This window comes from Zingiber officinale, chromosome 9A, assembly GCF_018446385.1.
Source record: "Zingiber officinale cultivar Zhangliang chromosome 9A, Zo_v1.1, whole genome shotgun sequence".
Classification (NCBI taxonomy): Eukaryota; Viridiplantae; Streptophyta; class Magnoliopsida; order Zingiberales; family Zingiberaceae; genus Zingiber; species Zingiber officinale.
Genome location: NC_056002.1, coordinates 82,699,105 through 82,718,846, shown reverse-complemented (window position 1 = coordinate 82,718,846; position 19,742 = coordinate 82,699,105). Strand labels below are relative to the sequence as shown.

At 36.3% G+C, this 19,742-nt stretch overlaps 1 protein-coding gene across 1 annotated transcript in view; it reads right to left on the bottom strand.

Moving 5' to 3' along the window:
* Positions 1-476: 476 nt before the first annotated feature.
* The window catches only part of LOC122019299 (indole-3-acetaldehyde oxidase-like), a 58,807-nt gene continuing 39,541 nt past the window's right edge, over positions 477-19,742 (bottom strand). Inside the window, exons 3-6 of the mRNA XM_042576781.1 lie at positions 1,134-2,099; positions 819-911; positions 631-729; positions 477-539 (exon numbers count right to left, since the gene is read on the bottom strand). Coding sequence (XP_042432715.1) covers positions 477-539; positions 631-729; positions 819-911; positions 1,134-2,099 — 1,221 coding nt within the window. The remainder of the gene's footprint in view (positions 540-630; positions 730-818; positions 912-1,133; positions 2,100-19,742) is intronic.

Sequence of the window (19,742 nt, the reverse complement as noted above, 5' to 3'; positions counted from 1 at the left end):
AAAATTATAAAAATACTCAAAATTTACATATAATTGAATATCCACAACCACAATCATTTTTATAATAAGACTATTTAACAAATAAATAAAACTTTATATTATACAAACAAAATGTATACATATTGATCCACAAATTAAATTTGTATCATACAAGTTATCCTTAACTTCATGACAATAATTTTTCAAACACACAAGTTTTACAAAACCTCATCATTGACTAACCGCTGTTGTTGGTGTCCATCGCATGGAATTGCTTCTTTAAGTCCAGCAATCTCTTCTTCTGAAAGGCTTTCAGCTATCACTCTTAGAGCCATCTTCTTCAACTTGTCATCAGCACACCTGGGGTTGTAGGCAATCAAGAAATTTTGTATGAAAACTTTCATACATGTAAATCTCGTACTAAATAATATGTCAATGTTATATATACATGTAATTCATACCGTAAGTGTGTTTATATCGTAACTGACAAGTTTTCTTTATATATTGAACAAAATCAATAGGACAAAAAATCCAATTCCTTGAACAAAAGACCCTTCAACCTGCAGAAACACTCAGATATAAGTATATGAACATACGGCTGATTGTGATTTAGGATTATAAAATCAATAGGACAGATGAAAAAAAAAAAACCTGTCCTAGATCCACGGCAGGACTCAAGCTCTGTCCGCAGTCATATGTAAGGTCTGCTCTCAATATCGTAGTAGCTCCAGTGAGAACATCAATTTCTACCTAGAATGCACACAATTTTCAAAATCAAGAAAACAGACTAGCAATGTGATTACAAGCCAATCATATGAATGATCTACAAAGGAGGTTACCTCGCTTATAGCAGCCCCATAATTTAGATATGATGAAGTATCGTCAGCAACCCAAAATGTACTCGCTGATAAGTTCACATATTGCAAATTTGCCTGTATATTGTAAGGTAACTAGTTCATAATGGATGAAAGGAAGTAACTGCTTTGATTTCCAAAATATAAAAAAGCCCAGGAAATCCCTAAAAGTGAATGCATATAAGCTATCCTGTCCTTCACTTGCATAAGCTAGCTAACACATACAGACTACAGAAATAAGCTTAGCTTCTTGCCAATAAATAAACAGTAGTACATTTGATTAATGACGTAATTACACACCTGGGTAATAAGGGTGTCCCATGAAATTGATCCCATTTGCTCTTCCAAACTTTGCTTAAGAGGCTTTAATCTGCTGACTAGAATAGAGCATGCTAGACGAACTGCTTCGCAGCTTGCTTCAGATTTGGTGCTTCCAGCAGTTAAACCTCCCTGAACCAAACTCAGAGTATCTGCTTGAATGATTCTAACCCTATCCAAAAGATATTTTTTCTCTTCATCCCATAGCTGTTCAAGACCGAATGCAGCCATTTGCTTCACCTTTGTCCACAGTCCCTGGCCTATTTCAATTCCTCCGACTTCAACAACAATTGAACCATCATTTAGAATGGATACTTTCCCTGGTGTTGGCATTGGTTCCACTTCATATACAATTGGTACCCAAGAAATCCCTCGTTTTTTCCATTTGTTGCAACTATTGAAATGCAATACCATTTCAAGACGATTGAAGTAGCTTGCAGATGTAAACAACTCATCAACTATAGCAGGTAAAGTATATTCCGGAGCTTCTCCACTGCTACTTCCATAAAAAAACTTCAGGCTTTCATATGTATGCAAATTTCTTTTTCTCACAACATCGACATCCAAGGACAGGAAAGATGCTACACGCTCAATAATAGCTTCAGCAATGTAAGATCCCTGTACCTGCCCTGGTGCTCGCATCGATGATTTACTTGTAAGATTCATCTTGCATAGTTTAATATCAAAAGCGAGAGCACCCCAGTTGTATTTTTTTAGACAAGTTATAATGGCATGTGAAATAAGTGGACTATAATCCTCTGATATGCCTGCATTTACCAACAAATTCAAGTACAAGGCCGTAATCTTTCCATCGGATTTAAAACCCACAGAATAGGTTATTTTCATTGGATGCCTTCCTCCTACCATTACCATATCCGTGCTACGATCAAGGTACATCTTTATTGGATGACGCAACTTAAAGGCTGTGAGAGCACATGCTGTTGCAATCTGTGAGCATCAGGGAAAAACCATAGTCTAACGGTTTATTAGCTAAATCATAAACATTCCAAAGCCAGAGAGGGAGAGATAGAGAATGACATCACACATTATTATTTTGTCTAAAATGTAGCAAAATGATATGATTGAACGATTTTGAGATTTTGAGACATTTTGACTGGATGTACAATGGGCTAAAAATATAAATTACATCTATCAACAAGAAAAATCACAAGTAACTGCATTAAGGGATGACTTCTTTAAAAATTTTAACATGATTTACCAAACCAATATAAACTAATTCTTTTATTGAGCATAACTTCATTACATACTGCCAAGTTTGATATTTTTTATTTCATGTAAGAATTCCATAACTCAACTTTGTTTCAATAATAGAGAAAGTTAACTAAGGAACTGGTTAAGAAATCCAAACATTGGTAGCAAAAATAAATATTAAGAACATCATGAAACAAGTTCCTACCATTAATATTTTTCTAAGGGATCCCCTATAATGATGCTAGTTTATGTGCTATGCAAAGAGTTCTGTAATCTGTATTCTACACTTATTATGCACTTCATACCGTAAGTGTGTTTATATATTGATGTTTGACCTGTCTTTATTGGATTTTGCGGCCCCGGTCTTCTTGTAGCCAGGCACAATGTAATACTTGATGTTGACTCTACCTTTGCAGTTGTTTCGGCTTGAGGAGTGGCAAAGAATGGTGGAGTAGAGGATGGATTTCAGGTATTCATCCGTGCCATCGAGGAAATGACTCCAGTAGGTGACTAGCATGTTGACCAGGGCATGCTTGGAGAAGATGACTTGTTTCAGAAGCTTTTTAGATCAAAGATACGAAGTGCATTGTTATAAAACTAGATGCACGAACACTTGCTTATACGGTTCTTGAAATAAAATACATTCGTAACCGTCACTAGCCCAAGCTCAATAAGGAAAATTCACGGTAAATGTGCATAGTATACCTCAGATACTGCAGATGATAGGGAAGGCCAGAAGACAGTTTGACGCAAATATTGAGATTGCCCAAGCCAATCCATGGTACTAATCCTGACAGCTCCTCCAAATCGCACTGACTTGATTGTGTCCACCCATCCTTGTTCATCAGCTTGGAACCTTTGAAATGAAAACTGCATTGGGTACATGGAAAAAACAACAAAAAGGGAGGATAAATGATAGCCACCAACCTAATTGTTCACAAATATCTGTATAAGTTATTAAGGGTGTTCATAGAAGTTGATCCTTTAGCCGTGTCTGTTAGATGGTCAAATCTAGGCGCCAACTCAAAAATGTTGGCGTCCAAGTGTTAGTGTTCAACTACTTCTGATTTTCTTCATCTTTGAATTGTTAAATACATAGGTTATTTATAGGAATACTCAAGATGTATCTAAATAAATACATGAACCAATATTAAATGACATACATTCATCATCCGAAGAGTCATTCATGAATCCTCCAATATTCATGCTCCAGATGACCATACATTAGATTATAAGTCCAATTAATTTGATTGCAAGGTTGTAAACAGTCCTTGAGGGCTATTGATAGTGATTCCAGTACGTACTGGAAAATAATGGAACAAACCTATGAAACAACTATCAAGGGATTCACTTCAACTTTCCTAAACCAAAGAAGAAACAGATGGATTACAAAAGAAAACAATTTGCACCATCAAACTGAAACTTATAATAAGCCTTAATAAATTAATGAAAAAAGAATTGTTTAGAAGTTCACTGAGAAACATATGAAAATACAACAAATGCAACTGCAAAAAAAAAATAAAAAACTAGTATCCAATTAACTTTTTTTTATACTTTCAGATCAAAAGGTCAAATTTATATACTTTGGTTCATGTTCAAGCAAGAGGATAACAATCTCATCGACAGTTAGTATTTCCTTTTAATATAGAACACTAAAAAGAAGGAATATCAATGATGAAACAAACCTGAAAATGCGAGCTACTGAGGCAGCGAGCAATCTGCTTGAACAAGGTAATCATGCAGCATTGGAACTCTGTCGTGAGCATCAAAGACCAAATATTACCAAATATTAAGATCACTGACAAACCAAATAATACCTTATTTTTAACAGCTATCTAGAGGATCTGGCTTTTTGACTTGAAGCTGGTTCAAAGAAGACAAATCAAATATACAAATACTAAGATGAAAGCATAATGAAGTAGTTAACTTTTTCTACTTTACCTGATTATAAGATCTACAGCTTCTTGCTCAATATTTTGCTGCACGAGTAATTATTAGAAAAACAAACCCAATAGTGGAACAAAAGCTAGATAAAGAAACTAGATAATTTACACTGACAGAACTTTACAGAATAACATATAATACAGTGCTTTGTACTTGCATATTAATCCAGAAAACATCCTTTCACCTAAGTGACAATTTTTCCAAAACATCATCATTCACTAAAAATTTTCACAAGTTTTTAAACTTCAGTGACAACTTTTCTTTGGGGTCAACTGCTCAAGGTCGATCTGGTAACTATGCACTGCATCAAAAAAATTGGCATTAACTATGATTCCATTACCAAAAAAAACCACCATTCCATGAACTTAAATCTAAATAGAATTATGGCAACTATCATTCCATACCTATTCATAAATATGATCTTGTATGCACTCCGCCAACTCGGACCGAACCTCATCAATTTGTTCACGAGAGTACCCTATTTTTGTGAACTGTGAGCATACACAATTTATGTTAATGGAAAAAATAATCAACACTGATCACTTTGCAATTTTAAATAGTTTATGTCAAATAATTTGAGATAAGCTAAATAATGTTACTATTGATTGCAGCGAATCTCTCTCAATAGTCTCAACTTCTTCAATAATTTCTCTCATAAATCGCATCACAAAAAAACCACATTGTTTCGCAGGAGAGGAGATTGAGGAGCCTATATATAGTAATTAGAGTCAAATTGTTAATGAAAATTATACACATTACAATATATGTTAAACAAAAGTACACATACCTTAACTACTTCCCACTTAACATTTTTCCTACCTTTCCTTCCTTGGTTGAATTAAACAATTTTAAGGCCCTTCATACGTTAAGAATATTTGTTAAATAAGATTTTTATTATAATAAATATTTACTAAAAGAAATCTGAACTCACATTTCCATTACGTATTTTGAATCATCATCGCGAATGCGGCAACTTAGGGAATCCAACAGGTAAATAGCATCCTTGTAAGGTTCAATGACACTAAGATTCCAATGGAAATTAACTAGGCAAATACATAGGATTATACCGATTACGATCCAATGTATGAAGGGCCAAAATTGCATTGATTCCAATGCAGCAACCAAAATTGCATTGATATAGATTAATTAACCTTAATTGCAATTTTAATTTGCTACAAAAATTTGATTCAACAATCATCAGATCTTCACCTGGCTAGGCTACCAATATCTAATCCCATCGGATTTCATCCTAAAAAAATAGAACCATTACTTATCAACCGATATCGATTAAATCGGCTCATCTAATCTGCATCTACCTTAAAAGATATTCTAATTAATGAAAATATTTATGTATTAATTGCTAGTGATATCAGAACACCTGAGATTCTCAAGGACTTGATGAACAGGCCAGAGGTATAAATAATCATAGAATTATATCGTGGATTAAAAATGCCTTTTCTCTAATATCATACAGCTAACCAACTTCAATACATACTACCAAAGAAGCATAGGACTTTCATTCAATTATGTATAATCAAACAAATTTCCTTTAAAATTTTATAAGTTAAAAATGGATGTTATGCATTTGCAATAGCAATCAGAGAAATCCGTGTTAAAATTTCACTCTCAATATTAATTGATAAAAAAAATGCTGCATTTAACATCACTAAGTATATTTAACCGCATATTAACTATGGAAACAAAATCCATAATTATTTTACCGGTATCAAGTAGTCCATTAGCTCTTATGGTACTAGAGTGTAGACCCTTGATACAAATATTTAGAAAAATCTCCACTAATTCAATTCTGGATGGTCCTATATGATGTACTTTTATAAGTAAACTAAGTTTCAAATAAAGAACAAACATCATAGGAACATAAATCACTAAACTAACAAGCATTACATGGAATTAAACTAAAGAAAATGTATCAACTAAAATCTATATAATGGAAGAGACATTTAATCAAACACTTGATGGGCATGAGTCAATGAAATCATAATGTGTACAAATTGAAACATAGGATGTGTACACTTGATGGGCTGAACGAGAATATTAAGATCCAAAGAAGCCGATTACGATGAGATCTTCATAATTAAACTTAAAAATTGATTTGCAGCTTGAATCATCAAGGCCACGATGCTTAATGTTCTTTGGAAATGGTGGTAGAAAGTAGTGTTCAGCAGCCCCTGCTTTCGAGATAAGATACAGACAATTCTCAGAAAGTAACAAAAACACTCACCGTTCAGCTTGTATCTGGCATCTAAGCTAAAGTTTTCAGTGGACCTTTTGCAAGTGAGTAAGAGTAATAAAATTAACTCGGACGAACTTTTGATCTGCTTTAATGCATCACCCGGGCTCTCCTTCCAGGGGGAAAAAAATGGCTTGAACTAATTCCCCCTCTTGCTCCAGCTACATATATATAACTGCAAAACCAGTGAAGTGTCATGCACAGGTTTCAAAATCAAGTCTAGGACTGTGCCTTCATTCATGTGATGCTGCTTCACCTTTTTACCAGGTAAACATAAAAATGCTCTGCTAAAAAAGATCAACACATGCTCTGATAAGCAAGCACTTCGCATACTGTTAGCAAACCTGAAGAATATCACGGACAGAAAAGTTAATGCATATAACTTTCTGAATACAGACCAACAACGTTACAATCTGCGATCTTACTGAAAGCTCAATGACACTCTAGTTTTATATATATATATATATATATATATATATATATATATATATATATATATATATATATATATATATCCCATGCAGAGGTGGGTACTGAATTAGAAATTAAAGCATCAGTCAATGGAGAAACAAATCATAGGAATCAGGGGAGGGGGAAAATTGATGCAGTATGAATCCGGCAAAATGGCTAGTTCGGAAAATAATCAAAAATAAACAAAATCTTATTCTAGAGGGATGGAAGAAATTTTACCTTTCTTTCTTCCGTTCCTCCTACTCTCGAATCTGCTCTGCGAGGAAGGAACTAAGATCGAAGGGTTCAGAGGAGTTGAGGAGCCGTGAGAAGATTAGGAAGGGTAAGCTGACTTTGATTGAGGAGATGGGGAAATGCGAGATTAGGGATCTCGACTTGGAGGAGTTGGGCCGGCGTGAGGAGTTTTGCGTGAGGAGTTTGGGTCGAGATTAGGGTTCAGAGGAGATCACGCGGCAAGGAGAAGAGAAGGCGCTCGTGGAGAGGAGAAGGCGCTCGTGGAGAGGAGTGGAGAGGAGAAGGCGCTCGTGGAGAGGAGAAGGCACTCGTGGAGAGGAGAAGGAGAGGAGAAGGCACGCGGGGAGAGGAGAACTCGTGGAGAGGAGTGGTGAGGAGAAGGCGCGCGCGCGTTGAGGGTTTAGAGTTTAGCAAAGCGAGGGCTGCGAATTTATTTTAAGTGAGTTTAGGGGAAACATACACAACACTTTAAAAAACATTTTTTAAAAAAATGTTGTCTTTGACCATAAACAACAACACTAAAGACAACACTTCATTAAAAACCGTTGTCTTTAGTAAAAAGTAAATACCATAGACAACGCTTTTCACTAAAAGCGTTGTAAAACAAAGAACGACAATGTTTTTATTAAAAAGCGTTGTCTATTGGGTGTTGTTGAATGCAAAAATTCTTGTAGTGAATTAAGCTTACATACTAGATGCTCTTTGCCCTTCGCAATGAACCCCTCTGGTTGCTTCATATTGATGCTTTCTTTAAGACTTCCATTAAGGAAAGCTGTCTTTGATATCCATTTGCCAAATCTCATAATCCATATGAGCAGCAATAGATAAAAGAATCCGGATAGACTTAAGCATGACTACTGGTGAAAAAGTTTCCTTTTTCAACAAGCCTTGCTTTGAAAGTTTCCACCTTCCCGTGTATCTCTCATTTCCTATTGTAGACCTATTTACACCCAATGGATTTTACACCATTTGGTGGTTCTACAAGCTCCCAGACTTTATTAGAATACGTAGATTCTATTTCAGTATTCATTGCTCTTTGCCAAGATGCTGCATCTTTATCTTGGAGTGCTTCGTCATATGTCTAGGGATTAGATTCATGTTCACCAGGGATGAAGTCCAAAGACTCTCCCAAAACATGAATCTTTCAGGTTGTCTAACAACCCTCCCACTACGATGAGACACTGTCTGTAATTGTGCATTATTTGTGACACGTGTTGCAATTTCTTGTGGTATCTCATCTTGTACTATTGGTACTAGATTAGACGTGTCCTTTATTATTTCTTTAAGAACAAATTTACTTATGGGCATGTGGTTCATTACATAGTCCTTTTCTAAATATCGAGCATTGGTGCTAACAATGACCTTCTGATTTTTAGGACTATAAACCTCCTTTCATTTCTCTAGGATAACCCATAAACAAGTGAACTCTTGTTCTTAATTCTAACTTATCAGTGTCTCCCTTCAGCACATGTGTTGGACTACTCTAAATCCGAATATGCTTTGAACTAGGCTTACGCCCATTCTACAATTATATGGGAGTAGAGGGTTCTGATTTAGAAGGTACTATGTTCACTTGCGTTTCTAGAGTATATCCTCAAAACGAATTTGGTAATTCTGAATAATTCATCATCGATCTAATTATTTCCATAAGAGTCTTATACTTTCTTTCTGCCACACCATTCTGTTGGGGTGTACCAGGTGCAGTCAGTTGGGATTTAATCCCGACTTCTGATAAGTGTCTCCTAAACTCTCCTAAGAGGTACTTGTAACGCCCTGCCCCTCCTGCTAAGGCGACGGGGGGTTACTTACATTACTTAACAACTTAATAACTTATTACAGCGGAAGTCTTACTTGTAAATTTTTGAAACATAGAGTCCACATGTCATACTTAACATTATTTCAAGACATATAGAGTAAACATGATAAAATGTCATAGAGTCCTATATAAACTAGGCATAATTTCCATTAAACAAAAGCAGGTCTCTTTTTTTTTTTCTTCTTTAGCCAGTCACTACCACACACATCCTGCTAGCCCCTCCTGCTGCTCTCCTAGTTCATCCATCCTTTGCCCTTATCTGTGGTACAAGAAAGTAAGCTGTGAGCACTCATGGCTCAGTAAGTTCCTTTCCTACTCACAAAAACCGTATAGCATGTCATCAATCATAAAACATACATCCTAGCATAAGATATCATGGCATAACATACATGATCATCATACATGTCATAAGCATCGTCATAGATATCATGGCATAAACACAAGGTAGCATGGCATATCATAACATGATCATCATAATTATCATGGTTTATTCCTAAGGTATATGCATGGTGAACTCTTAAACATACATCATGGAACATATGCATTATGCCCCTTTTTTTTTTTTTTTAAATGTATAGCATAGATACTTAAACATAATCTCAACATAAGAGGGGATCCCGGCTTGTACCACGTACATAAATGCGCGCATCCTAGTAGGTTCAAGGTAGCAAGTCTTGAACCCTACAAGGCATACATATACTAGGCCCATTTCTTAGTCCATCGACCAAGGGGCACTTAGGAGCCCATCCCTAACGAGGCCCGTTTCTTAGTCCATCGACCTAGGGGCACTTAGGAGCCCATCCCTAACGAGGCCCGTTTCTTAGTCCATCGACCCCGGGCCGCTTATGGAGTCCACCCTTGGTACAAGCATTAAAAGTAAAATAGCATGTCATATCTACATAGTCCATATTACTCATGTCATATTCATATCATGAAGAGTGCTCTTGATCCCACTTATAGGGAAGCAACTCTTTTAGGCATAGCTTAACGCATGTATATTTGAGCACACAACATATCATGATTTTGAGCACACAGCATATCATGAACACATGCATAATTAAGCATACAACCTATCATGAGTTTAAGCACACAGCATATAGCATATCATGAATTTGAGCACATAGCATATCATGAGTTTAGGCACATAGTACATCATGAATTTGAGCACACAGCATATCATGAAGTTAAGCACATAGCATATCATGACTTTGAGCACACAACATATCATGAAAATAAGCCCATAACATATCATGAAATTTAGCACACAGCATATCATGAAAGTAAATACATGGCATATCATGAAACTTAGCATACAGCATATCATGACCTTAAGTACATAGCGTATCATGAAATTTGACCTAGCATACATAAATAGACATCACAGCATGTCATACTCTTAACATATCATAAAGCATCGCATGTGAAGTTCATGGGAGAATCTAGTTAGGTCTCTAACCCTAGTAACAAGGGGTGGCCGAAACATGCAAAATGGTTTGGGTTAGCAAACAACAAAAAGAACAAGTGAACCCTAAACATTTACCATTTCTTAGAACATAAGGGACATCTTAAGCATGTTAGGTATAGGTTCCAAGCTTTCTAGTTCCTTTTTCATAACATGGCCGAAACCCATTAAGCCTTTATTTTGGCTATAAACATCATACAAGCATGAAAACCCTAACAATTGTCACATCACATTTCATGAGAAACAACTTGAGCATGTTTGATTTAGGTTCTAAGTTCTCTAAGCCTTTAACCCCAACATGGCCGAAACCCTAGCAACATGTTTCTAGGTTACATGTAACATAAAAAGATTGAACTTCATACCAATATTCCAATACATATCATGAGAAACACCATAAGTACTTTTAGTCTAAGTGTTAAGCTTCTCAATCTTTTTAACCTAATGTGGCCGAATCTTGTTAAGCAAGAAAATTAGGTTTCTAGTGTCATAATAGCATGAAGACCATAAGAATTTTCCTAGCATTCATTTCAAGGAATAACATGGACCACTTAGTTTAGAATTTTGAGCATCCTAGGTCAAAGAACCAAGTGTGGCCAAAAGTTGTAGAATAAGCAAATTCAAGTTTCAAGCAACATAGGAACATTAGTTTACTTCATATTTTTTTCTTCAAGAAGATCATAAGTATCTTAGGCTTGATTTAAACTTTCCTAGGGTTCAAGTCTTAACATGGCCGAAACATCTTATACATAAAAATTATAGTTCAATTTAACCTAAGATCATGGCATGTCATATTAGCTTCCTATCTTGTCTTATGAAAATCATAGCATGCTAAACTTTTAGGTTTTAAGCCCTTTTAGGTCCTCAACTCTATCGTAGCCAAAATTTCATGAAGATGGAATCAAGTTTAAATTAACATACAAGTGGGAAAAACATCAACAACACCATCTACCATAAGGTACATATCATAAGGATAAGAGAACATGTTTTGTTTTAGGTCTAGAGTTCTTTTCTAGTTCTTTTGTTCTTTCTTGGCCGAAAGTCTAAGCCCATAAACTTATGTTCTAACAAAACATTCCATCATGAAAATGTTAGTCTAACCCCCTTATCATCAATTACATATCATAGGAAACATCATGAATTTACCTAGTTGGTTTTCAAGTTCTTAAAACCTTTCTTATTTTTGTTTTGGGCCGAAACCCTCATGAAACAAACATAGATTTTTTTCTATCAATATATTTACATGACAATCGTAGAGCTATTGTACCACAGGTGAGGGGAACTTACATCCTTTCGCTTGTGATTTTTCTTTCTTAAGAGAAGAATTTCCTAGGAGCTAAGCAAGGAAGGAGCTTCTTCTTCTTGTGTCTCCTTTGGTTTCCTTTGCTTGGAAGGGCTAGAACTTGAAGACTTCTTCTAGAAAATTAGTTTTCTTGGAGAAGAACTTGACCTAGTGTTCGGATCAAGGAGACGGGAGACCTCTTAGTCTCGGTGAAGAAGAGAAAAGGAGGAAGGAGGAGGAAGAAGGAGAAAATGAGGGATTTACTTTCTCATTTTTCTATTTATTCACCATGAGGGGAATTTATGCCTTCATTTACTCCCTTCCTTAATTCTCCCATGTCACTTCCCTTGGTTCTCACGAGAATGAGAAGAGGGAGAAGTGAGGAAGGCAACTTGTCTTCTTCTTGTTCCTTCTCTTAACTAAGAGGAAAAAGAGGTAAGCAAATTTGGTTTTCTCTTGCTTCTTGCTTTATTTTCTTTTTCTCTCCTTTAACTAACATTTTCATCTCTTCCTATCCATTTGTTACTCTCTATCCTAGTGGTGATCATGCCATAAATCTTTCTCCATTGTTTGTGAGAGGTTCAAGGTTCAATCCTTGACCTTCTCCTCTTATCTTATTATTATATATCATTATTTTATTTTCTTTCTTTTTCTCTTATTTCTGAGTTCTAGTGGAAATAATTACTCATGTACTTATAGAAATTCGTGGGTGTTACAGTACTCACCACTACGATCTCACCGCAGTGTCTTGATACTTTTACCTTGACGTTTCTCCGTATCAGCCCTGTACTCTTTGAACTTATCAAAGTACTTAGACTTGCGGCGCATCAAGTAAATATACCCGTATCTCGAATAGCCGTCTATGAACGAGACGAAATATTCAGGACCACCTCTTTCCTGGATAGTCATAGGTCCATACAAATCAGAATGAACCTCTTCTAATACATCTTTGGCTCTATACCCCTTAGACTTAAAAAACCTCTTGGCCATTTTTCCTTCCAAGTAAGACTCGTAGGTTGGAAAGTTTTCCACCACCAATGAACCCAAAGGTTCATTGGCTATTATCCTTTGAATCCTACTCAAGTCAATATGACCTAGCCTTAGATGCCAAAGATATGATTTGTTCATTTCTGAAGGTTGCTTTCTCTTATTAGAGTTAGAAGATGTGTTATTAATTTCCATTCGTTGCATCGTGCGAGTTATTGGATTATAAATTGTCAACTAACGTACCAGAATAGATAACTTTCCTATTATTCTTGATAACAACTTTGTTATCAAAAGAGATAGAATATCAAGTTCTTTGATAGTTTAGAAACTGAAATCAAATTCTTTCTAAACTTGGTACGTAAAGACAATTTCTCAAAATCCATATTTTATTCCTATCAGAGGATAAACATCTCCCACTGCAACAGCTGCTACTTTTACAGTAGTGCCCATGTAGACAGTGTTTTCCCTTTCATATAGTTGTCGAGTTTCTTGGAACCCTGCAATGAATTGCAGACATGATCAGTGGCTCCTCGTATCTATAAACCAGGTACTAGTAGATAACACCACTAAACATGTTTCAACAACTAATGAATAAAATACACCTATATTGTTCTTAGTTCTGAGAGGACAATCCATCTTAATGTCTAAGTCTTATTTCCTATCATTATAATTGGGACAACTAAGTCTATTCTATAGTATAACAACTAGGGGATTGACAAACATTTGAAATCCTAAGAATCACAAAAATATTTGGTCAAGACCAACACCTTAAAATCCCCGTGAAATTTGTATGTCATGATAGTGTGGATGTATACAAAATCTAAGAGGAGATTTTATCCATTAATGTTATTATCTCATCAATCTAACTTTATGATAAATAAAATTAATAGTTGGTCTATCTCTGATCAAATATTTGGTCAAAACTTTGAATTTAAAATAATATTGATTTCTCAAAACAATATCATTTAAATTCACCAACACCTCAAACATCGTGAATTTTGTATGCCACGTTAGTGCGGACGTATACAAATTCAAACATTTGTAAGAGGGGGTTTCACCTAGCTTTATGACAAATTAATAGTTGATTTTCCTTTACAATAGCAGTGACTCCGTTGGGGAGGATACTATTGAATGTGTCTAAGTGTACACCATTACTTGATACTTAGTCCATTAAATAGGATTGTGCCCCTTTAGTTAGAGAAGATCACACGCTCCTAAATAATTTCCTATAACCATCCATAAAGGAAGTTTGAACTAGTGATCCACAACAAATCCATCAGTTGTGGAGGGAGCAACTCAGAGCCAACACGCAACCTTGTTGCATCACTTATAAAACAGTAATGGAGACCATGGAATTTTACTAATCCCTCTCCCACTTAGTTTTTAAAGGTGAGGATATTTGACTATGCTAGCATACATCACATGCACACACACACATCACAATAAACAAAAGCAATAAATATGGAAATTAATTTTCCAACTATTATGGCATTTTCCATCACTATCCTTCGCGTGTTGCCAGGCCTAGGGTTCATGCTGTCGGGTCCATTGAGCTTCATTTTCCGCTACGTCTCTGGTCCTCCAATAGCACCACGCCTCGTAAGGATACGATGTGCGACAAAAATTTTTTTTACATTCATCAATCCTATATTCCACAAGGAATGCACATCATGTCTAGATCGAACATAAATGTAAAATCCTAGGGCTAATAAAGCTCTTGCTATATTAATTAAATACAATCATGCACACATAATAAATTGCTCTTGATATGTCCAAGGGTCCAATCACACACAATATCTATAAGCCATAATAGTTGGAGCCTGCAACAACAGAGTTAGCACATCCTACTATTATCCTGCCTAAATTATGTATGACATGTGCATAATTAAACTGCAAACCAAACACACAGAGGCAAACCGTAGCTCTGATACCAATTGTTGGTTAGTCCTAGGAAGATCGTACCGGTTCCACTATACAAAAATTTTGTACAAGTGTCGAACCTATCCTAATAACCTATTGTGTTCTTTAGAAATTAAATTTGGAATCACAAACGGAACTTAACATTATTGATTCCAAATGTAACTTATCTATTCTTAATGGTTTAGACTTGGATCGCAAACGATACTTAACATTATTGATCCAAATCAACCTATGTTATAAATTCAATTAAATATTAATTTTAGAAATCAACTTCCAAGTTAGACATGACGAGGCACTAGGCCTTCTTCGATATGGGAGAAACCACCACTTCCTAGACAAAGCCTTTCAATGAAATCTAATATTTAATTTCCTTATATAACTCTAGGTTTAACCAAAAAGAACAATCGAATAACAAATTTGGAAAACAAAAAAAAAACACAAACTCAAATCACAAATTCGAAACCTAGAATTATATGTCTCTTATGTTTGGAATTCATACAAAGAAAAACTAGTATGATGCGGAAACCAATTACTAGTTATACCTTTCTTTGTAAGCAACAACCTCTTGGTCTTCTACTGTATTCCTCTTCTTATCTAGGACGTTGTGTGGGCAATGAACTACCGAGATGAGAACCACCCAAGCCCTTCTTTCTTCTTCACCAAGTTCCATCCACCAAAACTCCTCCATGGATGTAGAGGTTCGACCACCACCACCAAGCTCCAAGGGATGCAAGAAACTCCTTCCTCTTCTTCTTCTCCAAGTAGGATCTGGCCACCACAAGAGTCTCCTTGAGATTGATGAGGTTCGGCCACTAAAAGGAAGAGAAGAGGATGGCCGGCCACCACTCGGAAGAAAAGAGAGAGAATTAGAATAGAGTTCTTAACCATGAAGGCACCCCTACCCCCTCTTTTATAATCCTTGGTCTTGGCAAATAAGGAAAATTTAAATAAAAACTTCCTTATTACTTTGCCATGAAAATAAAATTTTAATTAATTAAAATCAATTTCCTTTTCTTAAATCTACATGGATGGCCACCTCATTGCTCCAAGCAAGGAAAGTTTTAACACAAAATTAAAACTTCTTAATTTTGTTTCCAGAAATTTTAAAATAAAAATTTCTCTAATAATTTATCCCTTCATGGTTGGTTATAAAAGGAATTATATAAATTAATATTTATCTATTAAAACATGTAAATGATTTCCAAAAAGGAAAGTTATCTTTTAAAATTAAAATCTTCCTCTTAATCTACAAATAAGGAAAAATATCAAATCTTTTCTTAATCTTTTGTAGAAACTTATAAAAGGAAAAATTTATAATTTGAAAATTCTCTTTTAAATCATGAACATGGTTACAAAAAAGAAAAGTTTTCTCAAAAATAAAATTCTTCCTTTCAATCTATAAATAAGGAAAGATATCAAATCTTTTCTTAATCTTTTGTAGAAAACTATAAAAGGAAAGATTTATAATTTTAAAACTCTCTTTTAAAACCCTGGAATCCACATAAGAAAAATTTTAAAAAATTAAAATCCTTTTAATTTGATGTGGTCGGCCACACCAAGCTTGGGTTCAAGGTAGGGTCAGCCACACAACTTGGGTCATCCCTTTTACTTGGCCGGCCCAAGCTTGGGTTCCAAGATTGCTTGGCCGACCCCATTAGGATAGGTAAGAAGGTGGGTAAGAGTGAATATAATACTTTATAAATAAGAGGCTACGATAGAGACCGAGAGGTGGAATTGATTTTGGTCTACTGATGAAATTAAGCTTCCCGTGTTCACCCCGAACACCCAACTTAATTTCATCAATAATAATTAATTCCACTAAAGAATTATTATTGAACTACCGCACCAATCACAAATTACATTTTGGGCTCCTTCTTATCATGAGTGTGTTAGTCTCCCTGTGTTTAAGATGTCATATGTCCACTAATTAAATGACTTACTGACAACTCTCTTTAATTAATATCTTAGTCCAAGAGTAGTACCACCCAATCTTATTGTCATGTCGGACTAAGTCCACCTACAGGGTTTAACATGAAAATCCTTATGAGCTCCTCTTGGGGACATTATCAACCTAGATTACTAGGACATAGTTTTCCTTCTATAATCAACAACAAACACTATAAATAATATCATTTCCCAACTTATTGGGCCTTTTGATTTATTGAGCTAAATCTCACCCTTTGATAAGTCAAAGAAATAAATACTTAATAAATGTACTTGTTATTATATTAGGATTAAGAGCACACACTTCCATAATAACTAAGATCTTATTCTTTTATTAAATCAGTATAAAAAAGAACTTACCTTAAATGGTCATGCTCAATACACTCAGAGTGTACTAGTGTAATTTATCAGTCAAGATAAACTAATACCTAATTACACTACGACTATTCCAATGGTTTGTTCCTTTCCATCTCAATCGTGAGCTACTGTTTATAATTTATAAGGAATTGATAACATGATCTTCTGTGTGTGACACCACACACCATGTTATCTACAATATAAATTAATCAAACAACTACACTTAACTTATAAATGTAGATATTTGACCAATATGATTCTTATTTCTAACTAAATGTTTATACAAAAAGCTAAGCTTTTAGGATACATTCCAACAGATGTACTTCTAGGTATGACTCATGATCATTCCATAATTACATAGTTAATTATGAGTGACCAAGATAAATCAGTAACCTATTGGATCACATGGACTACAAGTCTCTAAAAGATGTAAAAAAGTTATAGAATAGGATTCTCAGATTAAGAGATAAATATTTAGTTGAATCATAAGACAAAGATGGAAATATTTGTCGGAAGCGCAATGGGCCACGTCTATTTTGAAAGAGTTGGGCCCTATTTGGTTTAGTCATGAACCAATTTGGTTTAGCTATGAACCAACTTGATTTTGTGAACCAACCCAAGGGGTTAATGAGTTAATTTTGGTTAAGGCATAATGGGTTGGATTTGGGCTTTCTAATCCATCTCATTAAAGAGGACTATATATTGACATGGTTAAGAGAGAACTAATACACAATTCATTATTGGTTTGATTAGGTTATGGAAACCTAAATCCAATAACTCCTCTCCCTCTCCCTCTCTCTTGCCATCGACCACAATAAGAGGGTCTCCTCTTGTTGTCATGAGCCACCCAAAGGAAGAAGATCTTCATTTTGTTTCTTCTTCCTCTTCATGATCCTTCTCCTTCACTCATGGCTAGTACCTTCGGAAGGCAAAACTTGTTCTCTTAGAGTTGTCTTGAAGAGCTTGGTGTGGATACGAATAGAGGTGAGATTCAATAACATTGCAAAAGGTTGATACCCTTTTCATTACAGGTCATTCGTAAGGTATACATAGAATAATTGTTATTCAATTTTATTATGTTTTATAAATTTGTTTGTACGATTGTATCTTGAATGTGTATAGTGTGTGTAATTTAATAAATTAGTTTATTTATAGTTAAGTCATTCTGTATGCATGTTTACGAAATGTGTTTTTGGCATACACTGCATCGGGCATATCCCAACACCTTCAGCTCTTCCCGGAGGATGTTTTTTTGCCATAGTAGTAGCTCACAGTGATGACTGAATCGGGAGAAGAAAAAGGGTGATGATGTTCCTCTCACGCCCAATGATGGGCTATTCCATGTCAGAGTCGATGGGTGGCCACTATGGGCAACCTCTAATGTTCACGAGGTCAAAGAAGCTGCGTCGGTGACTAGAGAGGCTTGAGGGCACGAGGGCGACTCGAGAGGGAAAGGGTGGTCATGCGGCTGGACTTCAAGTCGGTCGTAAGCCTCTGAGTGGACGATAGTAGGGAGGTGATGATGTATAGGGATTGGCATGTTGGTGTAGGAAGCATCCGACGATCGAACCCAAGTTTTGATAATTGAAAAGGAATCAAAGTTAAGCTTACTTGTGATCTAACATGTCTGATGGAGATTGCAGGAAAGTCCTAAGTGTTCTTAGGCAAAAGTCCTAGTTGCGGTTAAGCAAGGTGAAAACCCTAAGTGGTGGTAACCCTAGGTCCTAGAGGGTGGTAACCCTAGGTGGAGGAAAATCCTAAGGGGTGGTAACCGTAGGTGGAGGAAAACCCTAAGGGGCAGCAACCTTAGGTCCTAGGGGGTGGTAATCCTAGGTGGAGGAAAACCCTAAGGGGTGGCAACCTTAGGTCCTACGGGGTGGTAACCCTAGCTGGAGGAAAATCCTAAGGAGGGGGGGGGGTAACCTTAGGTCCTAGGGGGTGGTAACCCTAGGTGAAGAAAAACCCAAGGGGGCAGTAACCCTAGGTCCTAGGGGATGGCAACCCTAGGCAGAAAGTCCAATCGGTCTGGAGGATCGGACTGGCTTTAGGTAATCACTCCTAAGGGGAGTAGGTGAGGACATGTTCCCCACAGAGGGAGCAGTAGGCGTCGGGTCGATCTAGGGGTTTCCGATCAAAAATCTGAAGTCAGACCTGGACAATCTAATGACTGTCGATCACTTGATTTATCTTGTTTATATATGTTCTAACTTTGTCTTGCAGGGTATGTTGTTGGTTTAGGACTAACGTGTCTTGCAGATATAGAAGGAACAAGCTAAGCCTCGGATAAATAGTGTCCGAGGCGCCTCCATGGAGCTTAGAGGCTCCTCGGGTGGAGAATGTGACCTGGTTGCGAAGTAGTGCTGGAGGCGCCTCGGATGGAGCTGGAGGCACCTTGGACCAGAGATCGGAGGAGCCTTGGATTAGCTTGAAGGTTCCTTCAAGTGGATGAGTTGCGACCAGGTCCATTTTGATCCACGCGGTTGACTCAGCTTGTTGGAGGTGCCTTGGATGGTGTTGGAGGTGCCTCCAGCAGTGCATAAAAGGGGTGTTCGAGCAGCAGTGTATATCATCAATTATAAAGTGCTTCTACTACAATGTGCTGCTCCAAAAGACGCCCTGAAGTGCTGCTATAAGTCCTTGATGATCCGGAGTTCCGAGATTTCAATTCTGTCATCGGTAGAACTTTTATTATTACAACACTTATTGTAATACAT